Source organism: Tiliqua scincoides, chromosome 3 (assembly GCF_035046505.1).
Source record: "Tiliqua scincoides isolate rTilSci1 chromosome 3, rTilSci1.hap2, whole genome shotgun sequence".
In the NCBI taxonomy this organism is placed as follows: Eukaryota; Metazoa; Chordata; class Lepidosauria; order Squamata; family Scincidae; genus Tiliqua; species Tiliqua scincoides.
Window position 1 is genome coordinate 232,244,377 of NC_089823.1, and position 24,408 is coordinate 232,268,784.

A 24,408-nucleotide genomic window follows, 5' to 3' on the forward strand; every position below is an offset into this window, starting at 1 on the left:
CTGCATGTGTGGGAATTGAGTGCCAAGTCAGTGGTCTCAGACTCAAGTCGATGCCCGAGTTACCAACATGGGAGACTGGAATGTAAACAAGTCAGCACTTGTTTCTGCGACTCAGACTTGAGTCACCTGACCAGAGTTCCCATCCCTGGTAGAGAGTCATGAAAGCAATCAGGGGAAGTGGGTTCAATTTGGATTGGGGCAGTGGCACAGGTAATCCTTTCTCCCATGTCATGCTACCTGTTCAAATCAACCCCTCCTCAAAATGCAGAGGGAAAAACATATAGACATACAGCATACAACTGGGTAGGGCAATTTAAGTTAGGAAAATGGTGTACAGGCAAAGAGTTAAGACTCCTCTCCATGCACTGTATAGTCCCTGATCTAAATCACTCATTCTCTCTCTCTCTCTCTCTCTCTCTCTCTCTCTCTCTCACACACACACACACACACACACACACACACACACACACACACACACACACACACACACACAAATGCTTTTTAAGTAAGAAAAAAATGTGGGGAGACCCAATCATAGCACTCCCACACTATGTCAAGTTTGGCCCTGATCTGGCAAGGGAATTCTGTGCTTGTTATTCAATAGCCTGGTACTATTATAAACTCTCTCCTGATGTGGGCCTCATAAATCTATAATTCTTTCTTTATTGGCTTTAAAGCCCAGACAAACAGAGAACACACATGATTGATATTGGATGAAATTAAATTGCACATTAGTAGCAATGCACTGGCATTAGACAGCTCATAAAAGCTTCACCACCACCATCCACTCACTTAACAGGTCAGTGAGCACAATGCAGTTGCAATTGCAGCCGAGGAAATCAATGGTAGTAACTACAAATTGTATCTCTTTTAATTAAGCTATACCCAAAGCTATCATCAAGCAATGATCCTCTTCCTCCTCATTCCCTGGAACTAAAGTCTGACACATGCAGCAGAATGAGATGAGGAGCAGAAATCCTGAGATAATGGAATATACAACTTCAGATTGCAGGTAGGCAATACCATTTCTGAATGCTTCCCCATATTAAAAGCTCCCTGCAAATAGAAAACTAGCACAGCAGGGAGGGATGCTGGGATACAACCTTTCTCCCTGATGAGCTAGGTTTTTTACTTGCAAGAAATGTGGCACATGGAACAGCAATAAAAAATGTGGTGTCTCTCAGCAGACTGAAGTGATAAGTCCACCCTCCCACCTCAAACATCTGCCACCTCATTCTGTCTCCAGCTGTTGGCCTAAAGTTTATAGAAGCTGAATGCCCTGCAGATGAAGAAATGGTCAAACCAAATGTAACATTAAATGTTTGGGCTTGCGCTTCCTTCTGAATTAAAATAGTCACTGAGGGTGGGAGGATCAGAAAAACAATATGCAAGAAGGGGACTTTTAACTCTTTCCCCTGACTCTGCAATCCTGATGAAAATGCATCCCCCCTCAGCTGCCATAAGTCCCAAGAAGGTAAACCTTTATTGGTGCCAATGGCAGTGCCCTTCCCAGGGCTTGTACCAGCCTTGGCAGGGCCTACATCTCTGTCAGACACAAGCAGAAACAGTGAAATGCCCTTCCCCACATTCTGCAGGTTTGATCCTAATCATGCCCCCACAGCTGCTATTTCATTTCAGAAAAAGCCCAATGATGCATTTAGTGTCTGGTTTGACCCTAACAGCCCAGAGGAAAAGCCCTTTACTAGGTGGTAAGTAATCTATTACATACAACAGTGGGCATACAACCAGATAAGGAAGCATGTACATTGTCCACCAATATAGACATACATGCAGTTCCCCTGCTTTTTTTGCCACTGAGAGGTGGTGTATCATTTCTTGTCAAGCAACAGTGGTCAGGATTGAAAGAACTACACAACTTGTCCCACGTGCCCGAGGAGACTTTGGACCTCTGTTTCTTAACCATCAGCCCTCTTTGACACATTGCAAGCTACTTTGGACCTGGAGTGGACTTGTAAAAGCAGTTTGTGATAAGGTACAATCTACTGTTCAGAGAGGAAATAAAGTCAAGAAGACAGGCATGAGACATGTCCAGCATCTTGGGTAGGTGCCTCAACTAGCTCTTTGGATTCTGGCCAGTGTCCAAAACCCGCAGTGATAAATGAAGTTCATGTGATCATAGCAGTATTAGCCAAAGAGTAGTACATATCAGTTCACATTCATATGGTACATTCATTCACAGAGCATTACAGAAAAATATCTATGGAAAATTATATTTAACCAGGTTGGCAGAATTCCCCTTCTGGTCAAAGAATAGAAAATACAAGCTGTCCTCTTGAGAAAACCCACCTGAGATTCCATTTTATCTGAGAGTCAAGAGTAAGAATGCTGATCAGATCAGTTCAGCTCTTGGCTAGGAGCTTTTCCAAAAGTCATTTATCCGGGCAAAACGCCATCACTATGAAGTCATTCTGACATTTTAGAAGTTGATTGATCCCCCAGGTCAATACGTTTTATTTGTAATACTGTTTGAAGTTCAACTTTGCTGCATTTTAAGAACAAAATGTAATTGTGCTTCTGCAGTCATTACCAAGATACGTCTCAAAGTCTGGAACTACAACTTAGTTAGGAATAAATACTTATATTTTTTAAAATGTACGTAAGTTTTACTGGTGCCCCAAATGGATGTCTTTTTGGTGCAGTGAAGACTGCGCACTTTGCTGCAGGAAGGGGCTGAGCTCCTAATGCTTAGACATTGTTTTTTAGCTAGACACCTACTCTGTTTAATGTTATACTTGAAAATAAATACCGGGCAACATGGCATGGGGGCTGCCATGTTTCTGCAAACACATCTGTTATACACACACTCATATGACAGGCTGTTTCCCTTCCTGCCCCATTTACTTTCAGTGGGAAGCCAAGGTTTAACCTTGTGTAAGAGGACCATAAAACAGCTAACAGCCCAATCCTGAGCTGCCCAGGGCGCCCAGCCCCGCAATGGGCTACTCACTTTACTGCCAATCAAAAGGTCAGTGGTAAGGTAAAGGCACTCATGTAGGGTGTGCAGCCCTACACGAGTCCCTGGATCCTGGAGCTCCACGGACCCGCCTCCCTTCACTTCCCCAGGCACACCTCCAGCCCACCCCCTCCCCACATCACACCTCCCCGGCATACCTCCTCCCCGCCCTCTCTCTGCCCCCTGCCAGCCTCCCCCCTCCCCGGAACGCCTCCTTCCTGCCCCCGCCCACCGTTCTACAGCTCCAGGAGACCGCCAAGCTGCGGAAGCTAGCACCAGCGGAAGCCCGGCAGTGAGGCTGGCAAATGTGCCTTATGGCACGTTTGTGACAGTGCTCGGCGGCGTGGAGCTGTGCCACCGAGTACAGGATTGGACCCTAAGATGATACAAGGTTATTATTGCAGTCCAGATCTGGGTTCAGTATCTGTTCTCAAAAGCAGAGGTGCCTCCAGGGTTTGCGTCACCCAGTAGCAGAGCTCATTGTGTCATCCCCATGATGTACCTCCTCCTGAACCAGACCATACAGAATAAGAGCCCAGTCCTGAGCTTGGTGTGCTCGTTCACCACTAGCGTGCACTGTAGCAAACATGCCATAAGGCACGTTTGCAGGCCTTAGCGCTGGGTGAGTGCTGGGTGAGTGCCAGTGGTAGCCCAGCGCTAACCAGCGCCAGGCTACCACCAGGAGGGCACCCAACCTCCACCGCTCTGCAGTCGTGTGGACCACCAAGCAGCTGAGAGGTTAGTGGGGGTGTGGGGAGAGGCGGAGAGGTGGCACTCCGGGGAGGGGGGAGGTGGGCGGAGGGCTGGGAGAGGGTGGGGAGGAGGCATTACGGGGAGGTGGGAGGTGGGGAGAAGGGGGGGAGGCATGCTAGGGGGAGGGAGTGAGGTGGGACCGATGGTGCAATGCTACACTGCATCCAAATTATCTGCATCGGGCTCACTGCCTGACACAGAGGCTTTTGATTCAGCACCAACATAAGAACAGTGAATCCGGTAGCCCATGCGGGGCTACTCCATTTACCTGGGAGAAGGAGACAAAAGAGGAGGGGGGAGGCCAGCGGGGGCGGGCAGGAGGCGTGCCAAGGGGCAGGCGGGAGGCATGCTAGGGGGCAGGCAGGAGGAGGATCCGTGGAGCCAAGCTCCGCAAGATCCAGGGCGCTCGTGCAGGGATGTGTGCCCTACACAAACACCTTTACTCTACCTCCAACTTTTTGGTCGGCAGTAAAGTGAGTAGCCCCATTGCGGGGCTGCTTACCTTACTTGGGGGAAGTGGACAAACGTCCCCTTCTCCCGAGGAGCCTCCCACAGTAGCGCAGGAGGTGCAGGATTCTGCGGCAGCCCTTTTCGGTGCCGCCGAGCCTAGGCGTTCCGGGCAGCTCAGGATTGGGCTGTCCAAGTTCTAGTATTAACTCTGAATCCATGGAAATGAGAGCTGACTCATACTACCATCTGATTGGTTCCCTGCTGTGTCATAACGTCCCATTGACTCTTGGAACAATTATTTTCATTGGTCAGTTTTGAGTTACTTAAATCCACTTTTTGTGACATAAGACAGTTGAGTTTTCCTTTTCTGGTTAATTGGCCATAATTTTTGATAGAATATGGATAATTCAACACGATCACCACCACCCCCAAGGGTGTGTCACCCGGTGCGGTCCGCACCCCTAGAGACACCACTGCCCAAGAGCACCACAGCTGACAATACAGTATTAAAAATTCGTAGAATGTGCCTTTTCTATCAACCTTGAACTTTTATGCTTTACTCTCCCTCCTCTGAATGAATTCCTTATACCCTATTTTCAAGTTATCTTTTCTTACTTCCCTTACTATTCTTATGTTTCATGTCTACTTTTGGATTAAAAGTCTGAGACAGGGACAATGTCTCCTTTGCTCTTTGCCAGTCTTTGCCTACATTGACTATTATTAGTTTTTACTAGCACAAGACCAACATCTCAGTTTGTTACAGCAGAAGCAAGTTGCTTCCTGCTTCTTTCTCTCTTCATATTTTACTATTCAGTTCATCCTATCCAAGAACACCCATATTGATTTCATTTCATACCTGATTTGCTTCAAAATCCACATAATTTCTACAAAGTGCAATCGCAGCAAGTAAAGTCATTCTGGATAAGGTCGACTGTTAGCGTTTTCATTTAAGTACCTTAATTAAAATAATTATCTTTAGTGGTGTGCAAAGAGTATCATGTGGCCCAAAGTGCAAACATCATTATTATTGCCCCATTTATGTACAGTATGTAGCGGTTTACAGAAATCAGAGGTCAGGTCTACCTGCTTGCAGCCTCCCCATGCAAAGTAGAATACCCTATACCTACAACTTTCTACGTCATGCCTATCTAGGGGGCTGATCTATCCATTGAGGTCAACTGAGTCAGTTGGTTCAGACAGCAGTTTGTCAAAGGGGCACCTGCCTTTGACTACCCTCTCAGATCCACTGCCCCTCCTCCTCCTTTTCCCTGGGTTAGAAAGGGAGGAAGGGGACAGAGTGGGAAATGAGGCATGGAAGAAGAAGGTGGGCCAGCTCTTCTCTTCTCCTTGCTTCCTCTTCTGCTCCAACCCCCTCTTCCTATCCAGAGAGTGGAAAGAGCAGAGGATGGTGCTCCATAAGAGATGGGGAGTAGCATTTGGCTTACCACTTCAGACATCAGGAGATCTTGGGCCTTCCCTGTGCCAGCCCCCCCCCTCCCCCATGAAACTTCTAAGACAGAAATTCCCCAGCCTCCTTATGCAGCATTTAAAATAGCTGAATAGCGCTTTTTTATTTGCATATTTTATTTCAGGTTCAACATCCAACATTTTTATGATTAGGATTTTATAACCATTGGCTTATTCAGGCAGAAACACCTATGTTATGTTTACTCTCTTGTAATAAGTGAAGAAAATGTTCTAAGAAATGTCTCATGCCTTCAGTTTCCATATTTCATGTACTGTACTTTTTTTTGCTATACTGAAAAATATACAAATTTGTTCACCCCTGTGGCTAATTAGTTTCCACAACTCTCATCACCTCATATTGGAGTCACTGAAGTTAAACATCCAGCTCAAGCAAACAGAGACAGACCATATTAGTAGAACACGCGCTATGTATGCAAATCCGGACCTATCTCCGGACCAGATCAGACGGAAAGCTCTTCAACCTCTCCAGACTGAGAGCAAAATCCAAAGTCCAGCTGAAATGTCTGCGTGACTTCCTCTTTGCCGACGATGCAGCTGTCACTACCCACTCTGCCAAAGATCTCCAGCAGCTCATGGATCGTTTTAGCAAGGCCTGCCAAGATTTTGGACTGACAATCAGCCTGAAGAAAACACAGGTCATGGTTCAGGATGTGGACTCACCTCCCTGCATTACAATCTCTGAGCATGAACTGGAGGTTGTCCATGACTTTGTGTACCTTGGCTCAACGATCTCCGACACTCATTCTCTCGATGCCGAGCTAAACAGGCGCATCGGTAAAGCAGCTACCACGTTTTCCAGACTCACAAAGAGAGTCTGGTCCAACAAGAAGCTGACGGAACATACCAAGATCCAGGTCTACAGAGCTTGCGTCCTGAGTACACTTCTGTACTGCAGCGAGTCATGGACTCTTCGCCCACAACAGGAGAGGAAACTGAGCGCTTTCCACATGCGCTGCCTCCGACGCATCCTCGGCATCACCTGGCAGGACAAAGTTCCAAACAACACAGTCCTGGAACGTGCTGGAATCCCTAGCATGTATTCACTGCTGAAACAGAGACGCCTGCGTTGGCTTGGTCATGTCGTGAGAATGGATGATGGCCGGATCCCAAAGGATCTCCTCTATGGAGAACTCGTGCAAGGAAAGCGCCCTACAGGTAGACCACAGCTGCGATACAAGGACATCTGCAAGAGGGATCTGAAGGCCTTAGGGATGGACCTCAACAAGTGGGAAACCCTGGCCTCTGAGCGGCCCGCTTGGAGGCAGGCTGTGCAGCATGGCCTTTCCCAGTTTGAAGAGACACTTTGCCAACAGTCTGAGGCAAAGAGGCAAAGAAGGAAGGCCCATAGCCAGGGAGACAGACCAGGGACAGACTGCACTTGCTCCCGGTGTGGAAGGGATTGTCACTCCCGGATTGGCCTTTTCAGCCACACTAGACGCTGTGCCAGAACCACCTTTCAGAGCGCGATACCATAGTCTTTCGAGACTGAAGGTTGCCAATACTATGTATGCAAAAGGTCCAAGGCTCAGGCTGTGCACCAGTGATTTTCTACTGGTGTGCCTTGGCACACTGGTATGCCAGGAAAGGTCCTCAGGTGTGCCACAGGAGTTTGGAGCACAGCAGTCAAAAATAGCTGAAAAACACAGGGAAGAGGGACAAACAATTTGTTACTACAGTTGCCCTAGAAACAGAGCCAGAACAGTCTCCCAGAAGCTAGAAGTGACATCACAAGAGGCAAAGACCATACAGAAGACCACAGAGGTCAGTGTGCCATAAGAAGAAAAACATTGAAAATCACTGCTATACACAGTTACCTGGGAGTAAGTTCCATTGAAATCAATGGTGCTTACTTCTGCATGGACATGCATAGTTTGTGCAGTCAGTCGAAGGCAACTTCAGTTCAAGGATCGGATAGCAGATGAGAGAAAGAGCTTCTCCATAAGACCCTGAAAAGCTACTACCAGTCAGAGTGGACAGTCCTCATGCAGTCCCCATGCAGGGCCTAGGAGAGTGGGGTAAAGGGGGTAATTTGTACCTGAGCCCAGGGTCAAAAGGGGGGCCCAGGAGCCAAAGGAGGGGGCCCAGAAATTTCCTAAGATCTGACATTTTCCTATCTTCTCAGACTTGTTGCCCATACAGGATGCTGGGAACACTACCAAGACTGGGGATGCTGGGGACACTACCGATGCCACATGGGTGCGTAGACTCCACATGGGTGGGTATCCAAAGACTTTTCCAGCTGTTGCTACCCTTCCCTCACCCTGCTTCATCCCTCCCTGCCCCTATTCTGCTCGCCCATCACCACCCTTTCCAGGCCTGTTTCACGCTCCCCTTTGTAAAGGAGCCCAAAAGAAACTTTGTACCCCTTGTTCCCGCATGGGCACAGTATTCGTTGGATGGCAGATAGGCAAATAACAGACAGGAGAATTCAGAGGGCTTCGGAAAAAGCTTTTACTACGTTTTGCAAAATAGGACCGCCACAAAGATGTGGTGACCCCGAAGAGTTACAATGATGCTGGTTTTATAGAGCATTCTGGATAGAGGAGGGGTACGCAAGAGCACAAAGAGAGAGAAAGGTAAACATCCTTGGGAAATCAGGCAGGAAGCAGAATCAACATCCATTATCAGTTCAGGATGTTTGTTTGGGAAGGGCAATACGATGCGCATCGAAAAGTTGTTTACATATGGGATGTCCATTACTGAAGGTCTGGTAATCTATCACACCACTTTACCCTAGTCCTTTCAATCTCACACCCTTTGTCTATTTGTGTATTGCATCCCTCACACCACTTCACCCTTTTGTCTGTTTGTTTATTGCTATCTCTCCTTTCTTGGAGGCCCATACTTTCTCTGAGAAGCATGGTAGATGCTGACTGGTAGCATTCCTGAACAAAGGTCAGAGAGAGGCTTAAACCAGAGAAATTGGTTTAAAACTATGGAAATTGGGCCTTGTGGGTATTTCAGTGTTGCAAGCTGGGCATTTTGGGGACACCCTGATAAAATTCCTCTCAAAGGCCATGTCCCCACGGCTGGAGAGTCAAGCACCACCTGCCATATTGTGAAATACCACAGTGGTGCTTGTACCAGTGGTTGGAAATGGATGATGGACTGATGATTCCTATGTTGCTTTTTATTTTTAAAAATTAAGGGAATTAACTGTTTGTACATGGGGTTCTGGGGGGCTTGTTCATAGTTTCCTCAATAAAGACTCACATGATTAAAGATCATTCACATCGGCTTGATTTGGGTGCTGGGGTTCCCACAGGAAAGTCCTACATCATTAACTGTGACAACAACATGGCAACAGTTCCAGGAAAATGTGGTGATGGGATTCATTAGCAGGAAAAGCGAAATCACACTGTATGAATTGCCACCTTTGGAATCAGCATCAAGGGATATTACACCGTTCTAATCTCTACAAAGGAAATATCTAAAACACATTTTAAGTTGCTAGCAATTAAGGAAAATTAAGAAAAAAATCTGTGCTTTTAACAGGCTACTTTCTATATGCTCGATCGCTCCGCATCCACTTTCCCTGCTGCGGGGAGCCCTGCCAGGAGTCGCGCCAGGCTCCCCGCACCCCGGGGGGGGGGCCTGCAGGAGGCTTGAGTAAGTGCACCCAAGCCCCTGCAGCCCTCTGAGCTGTGCGATCCTGGGGATCGCACTGCTGCTTTCCCCCCACCCGCGCTGTCTCCTTCCCCCACCCCTGCAAAGACTTACTGGTTCTCAAACTCTCCCAGAGAACCACTGCCTTAGTAGATGGAGAGGCGCCTGATCAAGTGGAATGGAATGCAGCTATGGATCTCCAGTTGGGGGGGTAAGAACTAGGAGGGCTAGCAACCAGGCCAACTTTAAGGTTCTGTCCTCAAAAGTTTCTGATTGGACAGTCTAAATAAGTATGAAGTCACCTCAGCACTATTAGCATAAGAAGTATAATAATGAGTGCCCCAAGGGGTGTGCGTGTTCCTTCTTGGACAGAGTTTAGGGGCAACATCCTGCACGCTTGGAGCTCCATTGTCCAGCTTGGGCACCTGGCCTCATAGGTAGCCTGTAGCTAAAAGATCTACAAGAGAAGCTGACCCAGGTGAGAGATAGGGACTAACAGAGCTAGCCAGCTAGCTTTATTATTTTATTGCTGATATGTTTCCTAGATGTTTATGCCTCTAGCATTTGCTGCCTTACTGTAACTTTATGTAACCTTATGTACTTAATAAACTAAAATCTCTTTTACTAAGTTGTTTCATTGCTGTTGGGGACAAAGGTTCCGAATCCTGCCTAGCCGTTCAGCAAGCTACCAAGTGCTCATTGAGGTCTAGTAACTTGAGGACTGAAGCTTTAATTGGAGAAAGAGCTCAGTGCCTGCAAGGGATAGAGTTAAGCCTAGAGGGTCTCAGTGTCCCTGGACTGAAGCACTGGCACATACAGGGTGGTGGCAGTACTACTAAGCAGAGGGGACTTGAGGGCTTTAGGGTTCGAGAACCAATAACTCTGAGCACCCCAAAGTTACGATAGTCAACTTGGTGGGCAGTGGGACAGAGAGGGGTGGTATTCAAAAGCAGGGTGCAAGACACCCCTTGTCAGTTCACTACTTTCCCTCCAAGTCAATGCTCAAAATGGTGCTTCAGTCAGCCTCATGGCTACGCCAGCCCTGTCCATAACTTTTGAACATTAGAATTTCATTGTACAAATCGGTGGTAAGGCCACATCTGGAGTATTGTGTCCAGTTCTGGTCACCACATCTCAAAAAGGATATAGTGGAGATAGAAAAGGTGCAAAAGAGAGCAACCAAAATAATTACTGGGCTGGGGCACCTCCCTTATGAGGAAAGGCTACAGCATTTGGGGTTCTTCAGTTCAGAAAAAAAAAGTGCATGAAGGGGGACATGACTGAGACATAGAAAATTATTCAAGGGATGGATAGAGTGGATAGAGGGATGTTCTTTTCCCTCTCACACAACACCAGAACCAGGAGACATCCACTAAAATTGGGTGTTGGGGGAGTTAGGACAGACAAAAGAAAATATTTCTTTACTCAGCATATAGTTACTCTGTGGAACTCCTTCCCATAGGATGTGATGATGGCATCTGGCCTAGATCCCTTTAAAAGGGGATTGGACAAATTTTTGGAGGAAAAGTCTATCATGGGTTAAAAGCCATGATGTGTTTGTGCAACCTTCTGATTTTAGAAGTGGGTTACTTCAGAATGCTAGATGCAAGGGAGGACACCAGGATGCAAGTAAGAACATAAGAACATAAGAACAGCCCCACTGGATCAGGCCATAGGCCCATCTAGTCCAGCTTCCTGTATCTCACAGTGGCCCACCAAATGCCCCAGGGAGCACACCAGATAACAAGAGACTTCATCCGGGTGCCCTCCCTTGCATCTGGCATTCTGACATAGCCCATTTCTAAAATCAGAAGGTTGCGCATACACATCATGGCTTGTACCCCGTAATGGATTTTTCCTCCAGAAACTTGTCCAATCCCCTTTTAAAGGCGACCAGGCCAGATGCCGTCACCACATCCTGTGGCAAGGAGTTCCACAGACCAACCACACACTGAGTAAAGAAATATTTTCTCTTGTCTGTTCTAACTCTCCCAACACTCAATTTCAGTGGATGTCCCCTGGTTGTGGTGTTATCACAAGTATCTTGTGATACACAAGTATCTTGTCTTGTGTGCTCCCTGAGGCATTTGCTGGGCCACTGTGAGATACAGGAAGCTGAACTAGATGGGCCTATGGCCTGATCTAGTGGGTCTGTTCCTATGTTCTTATGAATGGGTTTTATCTGAATTTAAAACAGATAGGTATTTTTCTAAACAAAAATCTGTTTTGAGATCACATTAGTTCTTTAACCCCAAATGTGCAATAACACTCACTTATCTGCAATAGCTTTGAATGCAGGTTCCAAATTGGTCCCCAGAAAGTATGTTTTAAATTGCAATTACAATTTTGTAGGAACGGGACATTAGAATCGGGATTTAGAGTTTACTCCCATCCTTTTAAATAGTTCTGCTTGAGTATGACAAAATGAATTGAACGGAGATTAAGGAATAACCCTGGGGTCACATGGAGATCAAGCAAAAGAAGTGTTTCCATGTAAAGTTCAAAATAATGCTCAAAGAGTCACTGTACTATACAATCCCAGCTGTATGTTGGGAACTATACCAATAGCTGTATGTATAATAACCTGAGGAGGAAAAATATAAATATATAGGGCCCAACACAATCAGACTGTAAACGAGCAGCAGTTAGGCCTATTACCAGTGTGGGGTTGCCCTAAGATCAGTGGCAAGTACATGTCACATGGCTGTGCCAGCTCACAAAGAAGTGTTCTGGGGGCAACTTTTGCATTGCCTTCACCTTGAGACTTGCCAAAGACTTGGATGACCCTGAACATCATCCAGAAACAAACACTGTAAATATTTTTTATTGAATTTTAATACCCAGAGATAGGGAGGGAGGGATATGATTCAATAATTCTAATGTTATTTAAGCACTTTCTCCATCCCCTTATCCTGGTTAATTCTAAAAATGCTGATCAGCACAGGGCCCAAGAGAGAGTCCTGTGGCACTCCACTTATAATGCCTCTTTCCAGGTTGATGTCAAGCCATGTATTAGTACTCACTGGGAATGGCTGTTCAGCCAGTTTTGAACTCACCTAACCATAGTAGCATCTAAGCCAACATTTTAGCCACAAGGCTATCACAGGCTTCCTCAAATGCTTTGCTGAAATCTAGATATGCATTCTCATGGTCTATCTGACTAATATCAAAGAAGGAGATGAGACAACTTGTCTGGCACAACTTGTTCTTGACAAACCCATGCTGTCTCCTGGAATTCACTCTATTATTTTCCAAAGGCTCACAAGCATTCCATTTAAATAACCTTTTCCAGGATCTTTCTGGATACTGACAACGTTAGTGGAAGGGTTGCAAAATTTTTGGCTGAGTTTGTTCTTTCTCTCTGGAAGAGAGAACCAGTTCAGCCAAAAGGGTTGTTCAGCTTGATTTTACCAATACTGTGTTTTTATGATTTTATTTTTCATGTTGATTATCTGGAAAAAATATATAAAAGTTTTAAATAAATAAATCCAGCATGGCTGCCAAAGAACGCCTTCCATATTGCATAAAATCTCCAGAAATGGGAGAATGTTAGGGGTACACCCAAGGAAGGTTGTCCAAGCCTGTTGGGGCTCACTGTCACCTCTCAGGAACTGGGAATACACCTGAAAACACACCCCTCTTTAAAACTGGAAGTGATGCCAAGCTGTCTTTCAAAGAATCTTGTCTGCAGTTAGAACACGAATCTGTTAGACAAGAATCTTGTCTGCTGTTCATTAAAGCAACCTAAGTTTCCACTGGAATGCAGATTGGAACCCCCCCAACCTCATCTTTCCCCCAGTTTCCATAACTCTTATTTCATCATCCAGCATCTGCCACGTCCCACTGAAACATCTGTGCCATTCCTACTTGTAGGTTTAGTCTACACCAGTGGTTCCCCAAACTTTTCAGCTCCAGGATCTACTATGTAAAACCACACTCTGTCAAGACCCACCTAGCTTTACTCCACTACAGCCACTACTCTCAGAACATCAGCATTAGGATTGATCTACTCCGCAGCAGAAAACTGTGCTCCAGTGTGGCTTAACATACTAGCAAGATGGATGCCAGATTAAATGAAACCATGAGGATCATAAGCGGCTGTATAAGACCCACTCCTGTCTGTTGGCCACATAGCACCACCAGCCCTATGGAGACAAGAGGCTTTAGTGAAAGAATATACAAAAATCACCAACAACCCACTTTTACCAGTACATGCCGATCTTCCTCATCTATCAATTGGTAGGCTCAAATCCAAGAAGCCTTCTCCGGCATTCGCACAACAACTGCACAACAATTTTAACATCAATGCCCAATGCCCAATGGAAAGCTAAATGGGCAGTCGAATGCCCAGAAACAGGTAGTTATATAGTTATATAGACGACCCTACATGGGTTTTGACTAACCTCGCCAGCACTGGAAAACTTTGAACAGGATCCGTACCCTACATGGTGTTAGTCAGGACTCAGATGGAAAGCTCTTCAACCTCTCCAGACTGACAGCAAAGTCCAAAGTCCAGCTGAAATGTCTGCGTGACTTCCTCTTTGCCGACGATGCAGCTATCACTACCCACTCTGCCAAAGATCTCCAGCAGCTCATGGATCATTTTAGCAAGGCCTGCCAAGTTTTTGGACTGACAATCAGCCTGAAGAAAATACAGGTCATGGTTCAGGATGTGGACTCACCTCCCTGCATTACAATCTCTGCACATGAACTGGAGGTTGTCCATGACTTTGTGTACCTTGGCTCAACGATCTCCGACACTCTTTCTCTCGATACCGAGCTAAACAAACGCATCGGTAAAGCAGCTACCATGTTTTCCAGACTCACAAAGAGAGTCTGGTCCAACAAGAAGCTGACGGAACATACCAAGATCCAGGTCTACAGAGCTTGCGTCCTGAGTACACTTCTGTACTGCAGCAAGTCATGGACTCTTCACTTACAACAGGAGAGGAAACTGAATGCTTTCCACATGCGCTGCCTCCGACGTATTCTCGGCATCACCTGGCAGGACAAAGTTCCAAACAACACAGTCCTGGAACATGCTGGAATCCCTAGCATGTATGCACTACTGAAACAGAGACGCCTGCGTTGGCTCGGTCATGTTGTGAGAATGGATGATGGCCGGATTCCAAAGGATCTCCTCTATGGAGAACTCGTGCAAGGAAAGCGCCCTACAGGTAGACCACAGCTGCGATACAAGGACATCTGCAAGAGGGATCTGAAGGCCTTAGGAGTGGACCTCAACAAGTGGGAAACCCTGGCCTCTGAGCGGCCCGCTTGGAGGCAGGCTGTGCAACATGGCCTTTCCCAGTTTGAAGAGACACTTTGCCAACAGTCTGAGGCTAAGAGGCAAAGAAGGAAGGCCCATAGCCAGGGAGACAGACCAGGGACAGACTGCACTTGCTCCCAGTGTGGAAGGGATTGTCACTCCCGAATCGGCCTTTTCAGCCACACTAGATGCTGTTCCAGAACCACCTTTCAGAGCGCGATACCATAGTCTTTCGAGACTGAAGATTGCCAACTACTATAATGTTTAAATGGGGGCTAGTATTTACCCCACAGTGTGATTGCGGTTCTCCCGCCGAACCGTATACCACATTGTGTCTGGCTGCAAACAGCGGGCATATAACGGCCCATGGTCTGACTTTTTCAATGAAGGCAATTCTGTCCTTGAATGGCTGGATGAACTGGACATTGACATTTGATCTCGTCTAATTGATATATAAGTCCATGTATTATATGCCATACACTAAATAAAATAGCTTTACAAGACAACAAAAAAGTATACTAGCCGCTCAAGTCTCTTTTTATCCTTTTTACTATGGTGGGGGGAGCCACATTCTGGCACATTTGTTGAGCTCCATGTTCATCAGATTGGGACCATTCTGGTGGCCTTGAATTCTCTTTCACTTGGCCTTCAATGAGAGCCAAGACATGTTTGCACAAACTTATGGCTCGGTTTCACTTTCCATAAGACTCAATAGTTTCCTTGTCAGCTAGGGGTGGGGGTGGGAACTGAGTTTGTGGAGGCCTTCGTTCATCAGATTAGCATTAGCATTAGGACAGCATTTCTTAACATTTGTCTCCCACGGGACCACTTTGAATGAGCCACCTATTGGAAGTACCACTGGAAGTAATGGCTGATTATGTCTTTGCCAGTTACTTCTGGGTTGAGAGGCCAGATATAATGTGTAAGAGGCTCAGCATGGACAGGAGGGCTTTATAGAGTGCATGAAAAGCATGCTTTGGAGCTCTGTTCACCAAGCCAACTCTCCTACCAATCTTTGTCACATTACTTATCTTGCTTCTAGGCAGCAGATGTCTGGAGGTCCCACAAGTACCACTTCAAGTACCACTGGTGGTCCCCAAACCACTGGTTGAGAAACACTAGATTAGGACCTTTCTGGTGTGCCCCAAAGATCTGTCCTGGGACCGGTGCTTTTCAACCTCTTCATAAATGACCTAGAGACAGGGTTGAGCAGTGAAGTGGCTAAGTTTGCAGACGACACCAAACTTTTCCGAGTGGTGAAGACCAGAAGTGATTGTGAGGAGCTCCAGAAGGATCTCTCCAGACTGGCAGAATGGGCAGCAAAATGGCAGATGCGCTTCTACGTCAGTAAGTGTAAAGTCATGCGCATTGGGGCAAAAAATCAAAACTTTAGATATAGGCTGATGGGTTCTGAGCTGTCCATGACAGATCAGGAGAGAGATCTTGGGGTGGTGGTGGACAGGTCGATGAAACTGTCGACTCAATGTGCGGCGGCAGTAAAGAAGGCCAATTCTATGCTTGGGATCATTAGAAAAGGTATTGAGAACAAAACGGCTAATATTATAATGCCGTTGTACAAATCTATGGTAAGGCCACACCTGGAGTATTGCGTTCAGTTCTAGTCGCCGCATCTCGAAAAAGACGTAGTGGAAATGGAAAAGGTGCAAAAGAGAGCGACTAAGATGATTACGGGGCTGGGGCACCTTCCTTATGAGGAAAGGCTATAGCGTTTGGGCCTCTTCAGCCTAGAAAAGAGACGCATGAGGGGGGACATGATTGAGACATACAAAATTATGCAGGGGATGGACAGAGTGGATAGAGAGATGCTCTTTACACTCTCACATAACACCAGAACCAGGGGACATCCGCTAAAATTGAGTGTTGGGAGAGTTAGAACAGACAAAAGAAAATATTTCTTTACTCAGCATGTGGTTGGTCTGTGGAACTCCTTGCCGCAGGATGTGGTGATGGCATCTGGCCTGGACGCCTTTAAAAGGGGATTAGACAAGTTTCTGGAGGAAAAATCCAATATGGGTTACAAGCTATGATGTGCATGTACAACCTTCTGATTTTAGAAATGGGCTATGTCAGAATGCCAGATGCAAGGGAGGGCACCAGAATGAGGACTCTTGTTATCTGGTGTGCTCCCTGGGGCATTTGGTGGGCCGCTGTGAGATACAGGAAGCTGAACTAGATGGGCCTATGGCCTGATCCAGTGGGGCTGTTCTTATGTTCTTATGGTGGGGCTGTGTTCCCCTTGGCCTGCACTTTGAAGGCATAGTCACCTACACATGAGTAAACACCCACACGCTGCTTTGTTTGGTTTCCATATGGCTGGATACATTCTCCTTGTCAGCTATCAGCTTGTCAGTCTTTGCAACCCACCAAAATTTGGGTCGTGACCCACTGTTGGGGGTCCCAGCTCTTAGTTTGGGAACCACTGCTCTTTACGGCTCCATTTGTGGTAGAGTCCCCATATGGGGGAGTGGAACACACGGACCACATCAGAGCACAGATGAGAAACTATCTCACTCTTGGTGCTCTCTAAAGTCAAAACTTTAGAGAAACTCCCCACAAGGACAGAACCCGGAGCCCTAGGCATGTCTACTCAGAAGTCAGTCCCATTCTAGTCAGTGGGGCTTCCTCCCGGGTAAGCGCGGAGAGGGCGGGAGCCTCAGAGCCCCATCCTGTGCAGGTCTACTCAGAAGTCAGTCCCATTCTAGTCAATGGGGCTTACTCGCAGGAAAGTGAGGATAGGAGTGCAGGCTCAGAGCCCCGTGCTCCGCATGTCTACTCAGAAGTCAGTCCCAGTCTAGTCAGTGGGGCTTCCTCCCGGGTAAGCGCGGAGAGGGCGGGAGCCTCAGAGCCCCATCCTGTGCAGGTCTACTCGGAAGTCAGTCCCATTCCGGTCGACGGGGCTTCCTCCCAGGTGGGGGCGGCCGCCTGCTCTGCTGCCCGGCGTCTGCGAGGCGCCCCCGCAGCCCGAGACGGCTCAGCCCCGTCACAGCCCCGCACGGGTCCGACCCCGCGGCCGTCCGGCCGGCCAGTCGCCCCTCCCCCCCGCGCCGTCACTTCCTGGAGGCGGCGCGGACCCCTGGCGACGGCGCTGGGGCGGCTCCGGCGGGCCTGATGGCGGCGGGGAGGCAGCCGCGGCCGCTCCTGGGAGCCGCGTGGCGGAGGCGGCGGCTGCTCTCGGCGGGGCCTCCGCGTCAGCGCTAGAGGGAAGCACCCGGCCGGCCCCGCGCATGGGGAGCGGGGGCGCTGGCGGAAGGGGGAGGCGCGGCAGCCTCCGCCGGCAGCAGCAGCAGCAACGCCCCGTTCGCTGAGCGCAGGAGCCTCGCCTCGAGGGACTCGCCCGCCCGCTCAGGGGGATGTGGCGCTGGGTCCGGCAGCAGCTGGTACGTCTCGCGGGCGGCGTCGCTCCCCTCCCCCCCTCCCCTCAGGGACGCCCCCCAAGAGAGGGGCTGCCCCCACTTCCCCTCTCCTCCCTCACCTTCTGAGAAGTGCTCCTCCTCCCCCGTTCCCCCAAGAGAGGGGCTGCCCCCACTTTCTCCCCCAACTTTTTCTTCCCTCCCCCACACTCTGAAAGCAAAACACCCTCTTCTTTCCCCCCCCCAGAAAAAGGGGGACTGGGCACCCCCACCTGCCCCCCACTTTCCCTCCCCTCCCCCACACTCTGAAAGAAAAATATCCTTCTTCCTCCTCTCCGAAAGGCGGGACTGGGCACCCTCAGTTGCCCTGGACTTTCTCCCCCAACTTTTTTCCCTCCCACACACTCTGAAAGAAAAGTACCTTCTCCTTTTTCCTGTCCCCAGAAAGGGGGGTCTGGGTGCCCCCCCAGCTGCCCCTCACTTTCTCCCCCCAACTTTCCCTTTCCTCTGAATGAGAAATTCACTCTTTTCCTGACATCCCCCCAACAGGGATGTGTCCACACCTTGTCCAGTCGCTGTTCTCCTGTTGGGGTTCTGACATCCCCCCCAGAGGAGGGGGGCTGGGTGCCCCACAGGTGTCCCCCCACTTTCTCCCCTCAACTTTCCCCTCCTCACTTTCTGCAAGAGAAATTCCCTCTTTTCCTCCCTCCCCCCAACAGGGTTGTGTCCACACCTTGCCCAATTCCTGTTCTGCTGGAGTTGTGACATTGCCCCAGAAAACGGGGGGGGGGGTTGCCCCCCAGCTGCCCCCACGTTCTTCCCTTAACTTTTCCCTCTCCTTCCCCCACACTCTGGAAGAGAAATTCCCTCTTTTTCTTCCTCCACCCCCAGCAGGGGTGTGCCCCAACTTTGCCCATTTCCTGCTCAGGTTGTGATATTCCCCCTCCTGAGGATAGGGGGGCTGGGTGCCTCCCATTCACTCTCCCCCCCACAGGGGTGTGTCCACACCTTTCCCAATTCCTGTTCTCTTACTGGAGTTGTGACATCTGTTCCCCCCCTTTCTCCCCTCACCCTTTGTGTGCCCTGCTCACCTTCCACTTGTGACTTCTAATTGTTGTTCCCAAGTCACCTAAATAGAGACATAAAGTTCAGTTTTTCTTGGGGCATAATCACAAAAAGAATAAACACAATACATGGTGTGGAAATCCTTACTGATCTTTTTATTTGTGCAATTTAAGGAAGGGGTGCAGAGGGAAATGAAATCCAAAATCCTGTACACACTCTTTTCGTTCTTCACCCTGTATGTGTCCTGCTCCCCTCCCCAAAGATTTATGATTTCTGCTTCCCTCCCCAAAGATTTGTGAAGGGAAGATTGGGGTGATGCCTGCAGTCTTGACAGATGGGACACTTTTTCGGACCAGTTCTCCCCAGCCATGACACTCTGTAGTTTAGGATCTCTCCCCTTATTGGACTTAACATTATCACATGTTTTTAGGAGAGAAAGCTTTCTTCCCCTTTAAAACAAACTGGGAACAATGAGAGCCAAAAATATTTAAAATAGTTTTAAAAAATGCCACATCAGGCAGATGGGGATCTAAAATCCTTTAAGCAGGAGAATGGCATTTGCCATGGTAAACACCGTGGCACTTGTTCCTTTCTTGTCACTTGCTTGTGCATTTGCTTCTCCCTGAAAGGTAACCTTTAAAACACACACTGCAGTGAGTCCTCTGGCATTTATCTTCATTTCTGTCTAACTTTTATTCCCAAGAACAGAGAGGAGAGTTTTTATGCTATAAACAGGCTGTTTTTGGGAATGCAACTTAAGAGGTGTTTTTAAGCACACCAGAAAAGGTCAGGTGTGAATGTGTCTGTAAATACAGGGATGCTCGCTTCGGAAATGCAACTGGCTGTGATGGGCCAGACTCTGCCCTGCTTCAGCAACCTTTCTTCCTTGTATTGTCTGGCTTTCCAGTCCTGTTCCCGGAATCTCTCTCACTTGAGGTTGCCTCCCAAGAGGCACATTCCCCTGTGGGAAGACAGCAGAAAGTAGAGTCAGTGGGCAGGTGAGTGAAACAGGGAGTGTTAATCATTACAGGAAGGTTGTGTTGAAAGCAGCTGGGGCATAGACAGTTACTAGGCTAATCACAAGCTGAGACATTTCAGCATGTAGGAAAAATAACGTTGAGTTGTGAGATTGTGTTCAAAGGCAGTGTTACAACATCTGTGTACTCTTCCTTCTGGAGGGTGGTGCTTGCTTGACTGACTATTCCTCTTGCCATTTTTTGAGTGGAGCTTGGAACCAGTTCTGCAGTTTTTGGAGTGAAATATCAGTTTGCCACTGAAAAAAGTGATGTAATGAAGACTTGAAAGTGAAAAATCATAAGATCTGTTCCAGAAATGAATGTGATCAGTGACCATCATGTATTGTTGTGACATCCTGGATTGAATTTTGTCTACTCGTTTCCGTTAGCAGAAGGACCTCTTGTGAAAGAGCAAATTCTTGATCTTGTTGGGGAGAGAAATTGAACATGTTTTCAGGGGAATGTTTGTAAAGATTTGAATCTAATTCTGCCAGCTGTCACTTTTTAAAGTTGGCTTCAGCTTAATTTTAGTAGGTTGTTCCTTTTGGAATGGGGACTGATTGCTTTTTCTTGCCTGTGTTCCTTTTAGAAGACAGAACATTGTATTTTGGCTCTTGTTCACTACCTCCACCTCACTTCTCAACACTTCGGTTCTTGAAAACAGAGCAAGCTGAGGGAAGTAGCAAATGTGATTCAGAATGCACCATATCCTTCCTGCTTCTTATATCAGAAGCTGTGAATGGAAAGCTGCACCTTGAGTGAGTTTTGCCCCAAATGAGTTGACATCCACACTACAGAGGAGTAATACAAAAGAAGATTACTGAGATAGTAAATCTGCAATTCATTCTCAAGAAAATAAGCATCCATTCATATTGACTGCCTATTTAAATCATTTGTCCATAAAAATAAACCACGAGAGCACTCAACAGTGCACTTCTGAGGTACAGAACATTCTACACAGCATGAAGAAATATGTTTTTGTGTATCTCACAAAGTGATGCTTCCATTCACTATTTACGATTGATTTATTTTCCAATTGATTAAGTTTAGTGCATGGATTTAGCTTTTACAGCAGCATGCAGTGACCTATTTCAGTGTTCCTAGATTGCTAATTTTTGAGAGTGAACTGAATCTTCACAGACTGGCTGCTTTGCCTATCCAGTGGAGCTACAGTTTATTCAGATTCAATGGAATTTTCTAGCTTTGATTTGATGTTGGAACAAAACTGTACCAAAATTAACCTGCTTTCTCACTTCTGGATAAGGATTTTGTTCTTTCAACTACTTGGAGCTCCCTGCTTTGTCATTACAGACAGATTCTGTTTGAGACTGTACATGTATATGAGAAATTCTTAGTTAGGTTGTTTCACTTGAGTATTTGTTAAAGTATTTATAATTTTATCTTATCTTTTTGATGCCAAAAGAGGTGCCTAAACACTGGGAGTTATCTGGAACAGGGCCTGCTTTTATATTGCATGGTCACATAACTATGGTTGTTGCCTTCTTTTTGAGAGCACTTGCTATCTCTTGAATATGATAATTCTGAAACGGTATCAAGAGAATTGTTAATGTACTGTGCGATTTAATTGTTTTAATTAAGGCTCATGTGAGCCTAAAGAATTCAATTTCAGAAATGTTTGCTATATCTCTGTGTGATTTACTGATCTAGGCTTGAATCAATAGTCAGGCTTAGAATTGTTACACTTATGGAAATACCTACTCGCAGAGGAACCTGCTACCTAACTTTCTAACTCTGGTTCCCAGATGTTTTAGCACCAGAACCTACTCATTAAAACAATGCTTTGTCAGGACTCACCTAGTATTACAAGATTTTAAAAAGTTTATCAGCTACTCAAGCCTTTGCTTTTATTCTTTTTACTATGAGGGGGAGCACCTTCTGGAGAATTTCTGCACCACATTCATTGGATCAGGATCATTCTGGTGGCATTGTGTTCCTCTTCACCTAGCTTTCTATATAAGCTGAGGCATGGCTGCCTACTCATAAATGCACATACGACTCAGTTTCACTTTCCATAGGGTTCAATACATTTTCCTTGTCAGCTTGGAGGGTGGACTTTCTTGTTGAGAGTTTGTTGGGGCCTGTTTTAATTGGATCAGTACCATTCTAGTGGTGTTGCATTCCTCTTGGCCTGCCCTTTGAAGTGAACGGAGGCACGTTTGCCTACTCATGAGTAAATGCACATGTGCTGCTCTGTTTCGGTTTCCAAATAGCTCAATATATTTTCCTTGTCAGCTATCACTTATGAGTTTCACGGCCCACCAAAAATCAGGTCACAACTCATATACTCTAGAAGTCAACTCTTTTGTGTCTGTGTTTTAATTTAGAAAAAAAGCTTATATTAATTATCAGTGGGTACTGCTGTTCTGGCTATTGGTTGTATTTTTAATTATTTTGTTACTTGAGCAGTCATTGTGGAAAGGCAAGGTGTAAAGATTTTAGTGTATCTCAGCAGTAGGAAGTACTGCTCCGATAGCAAAGAATATTTGTATTTTTAATATTGTACTGTTATTTTAACGGTCCAAACTTGTCTCATCAGCAGATGTATTTAACTATCCTCGATCCCTTTTATGGCCATAATCTTATGTTTTTACTTGCTCATGTATTTTGGTAACTTACATATGTTGAATCTGTTATCTTTCTTGTATTAGTAAAACAAGTAACTTTATGAGACATTAGCTCAGTTACCAGATACTGTAGCAGCATAAATCTGGGCCAAAATGAATACTTTCTTTAGAAGAGCAAACACCGAGGCTTTTACCAACAATTGTATTTGCATGCAGTTGCCCAGTTGTGATGATAATTCAAACCATGGTTTAGATCAGCATCCACTCAAACTGATCTCAAACTGATCAGTGAGATCTCAGATCTCAAACTGTGGATCTGAGACCCACCAGTGGGTCGCGACCCAATTTTTGGTGGTTCACAAAACTGAAAAGGGCAGATTAGGCTAGGTGCCTCAAGGGTCAAATAACCTATTACGGGGGGGGGAGGGAGCACTGTTGTATAGCCATACCCCTTGGCATTTATAAATCAGACAGCAGCTTTAATGACCTTTAAAGTTTGAGAACTGATGGTTGTGAACCGTTCTGCGCGTTCTGCGCCAGAGGAGATTAAAAACTTTCATTTCGCTAATTGTAATTACATTTGAATTATTCAAAATTACCTATTGCAGCCATTCTCGGAAGCTGTGGTTTGTTCAAATAAACCAGAATGTCAAATCATAATTGTAGATTATTGTCTGAACCAGGTCAATGTTTGTAAATTTAACTTATTTGTACTTTTTTTCCAGCACTCAAATTGCCTCACTATCTACCAGGGAAAAATATGATTTCCCCAAGCTAGTGAATTCACTGGGAGTGGCATGGATTTTAAAAAAAGTCTTTAGTGGCTCAGTGCTCACTATTGCTGAAGTGTTGTTGTTGTTGTTGTTGTTATGTTATTATGTTATTATGCTATTATTATATATTATATATTATTATTAATAATAATTAATAATAATAAATCACTTTTCAACAAAAAAGTTCACAAAATGGTTTACAGAGAAAAATCAAATGGCTCTCTGTCCCGAAAGGGCTCACAATCTGAAAAGATGCAAAAGAACACCAGCAGATAGCCACTAGAAAAGACACTGATGGGGTGAGGCGGACCAGTTACTCTTCCCCTGCTAAAAAGAGGAGCACCCACTTGAAAAAGTGCCCCTTACCCAATTAGCAGGGGTTCATGTAGTCTTTTAAAGTGATGAATACCAGCAAGAGTACCCCTTTCTCTGCCATACTGAGGAGTCATTGCTACTTTATATTATGTTGAACTCTCCCCCAAGCTGGGAGGGGCACATTTTTGGGGGGAAGTTGATCTCTCTTTGAGGCGACATACCCTTTTCCATTATATGGGAACAATTATCCCATTGTAGGTCTAATGGGTATAAGGCACTAAAAGTTCATGTGGGCTGGAGTGCAACAGTTCAGTGTGTTCTTGCCTTTAATAAATAAGTTTAAATACAGTGAATCCTTGATTTAACAGACTAATGGGGGAGAAAGAGGTCGGTTAAATCCTGACACCACTTTCCCCCATTAATCATTAAATTCCTACCTTGCGGTGCAATGCTATACATATATAGTCAGAGGTCCCATAGAATGCAGTGGGGTTTCTGAGTAGACATGCGTGCAATTGAACTATTCGAGAGTTCTCTTAGTGCTACCACACTACACTCCGTCAGGTGCCCTGGAGAAGAGGGATGTCTCAATTCCTGGAGTGTCCTGGTGGAGGGTGAAGTGGGAGCACCATGGGAGTTCTCTAAGGTATGTAAGTTTGGGGGGTGGCTTGCAGGCAGACTTTCCTACATTCCTGGGCTCCCTCAGCCATGGTGCTGCCATTCTGCACCCACCCTTGACTAGC

At 46.4% G+C, this 24,408-nt stretch overlaps 1 protein-coding gene across 6 annotated transcripts in view; it reads left to right on the forward strand.

Annotated features, from left to right (window-relative positions):
• The first annotated feature begins 17,654 nt into the window (after positions 1-17,654).
• Positions 17,655-24,408, forward strand: part of ATP11B (ATPase phospholipid transporting 11B (putative)) — a 101,511-nt gene continuing 94,757 nt past the window's right edge. For all 6 annotated transcript variants that reach the window (XM_066618736.1, XM_066618734.1, XM_066618735.1 and 3 more), the window contains exon 1: positions 17,655-17,938. In XM_066618736.1, the coding sequence (XP_066474833.1) occupies positions 17,912-17,938 (27 nt within the window). In that variant the 5' untranslated portion in view covers positions 17,655-17,911. The remainder of the gene's footprint in view (positions 17,939-24,408) is intronic.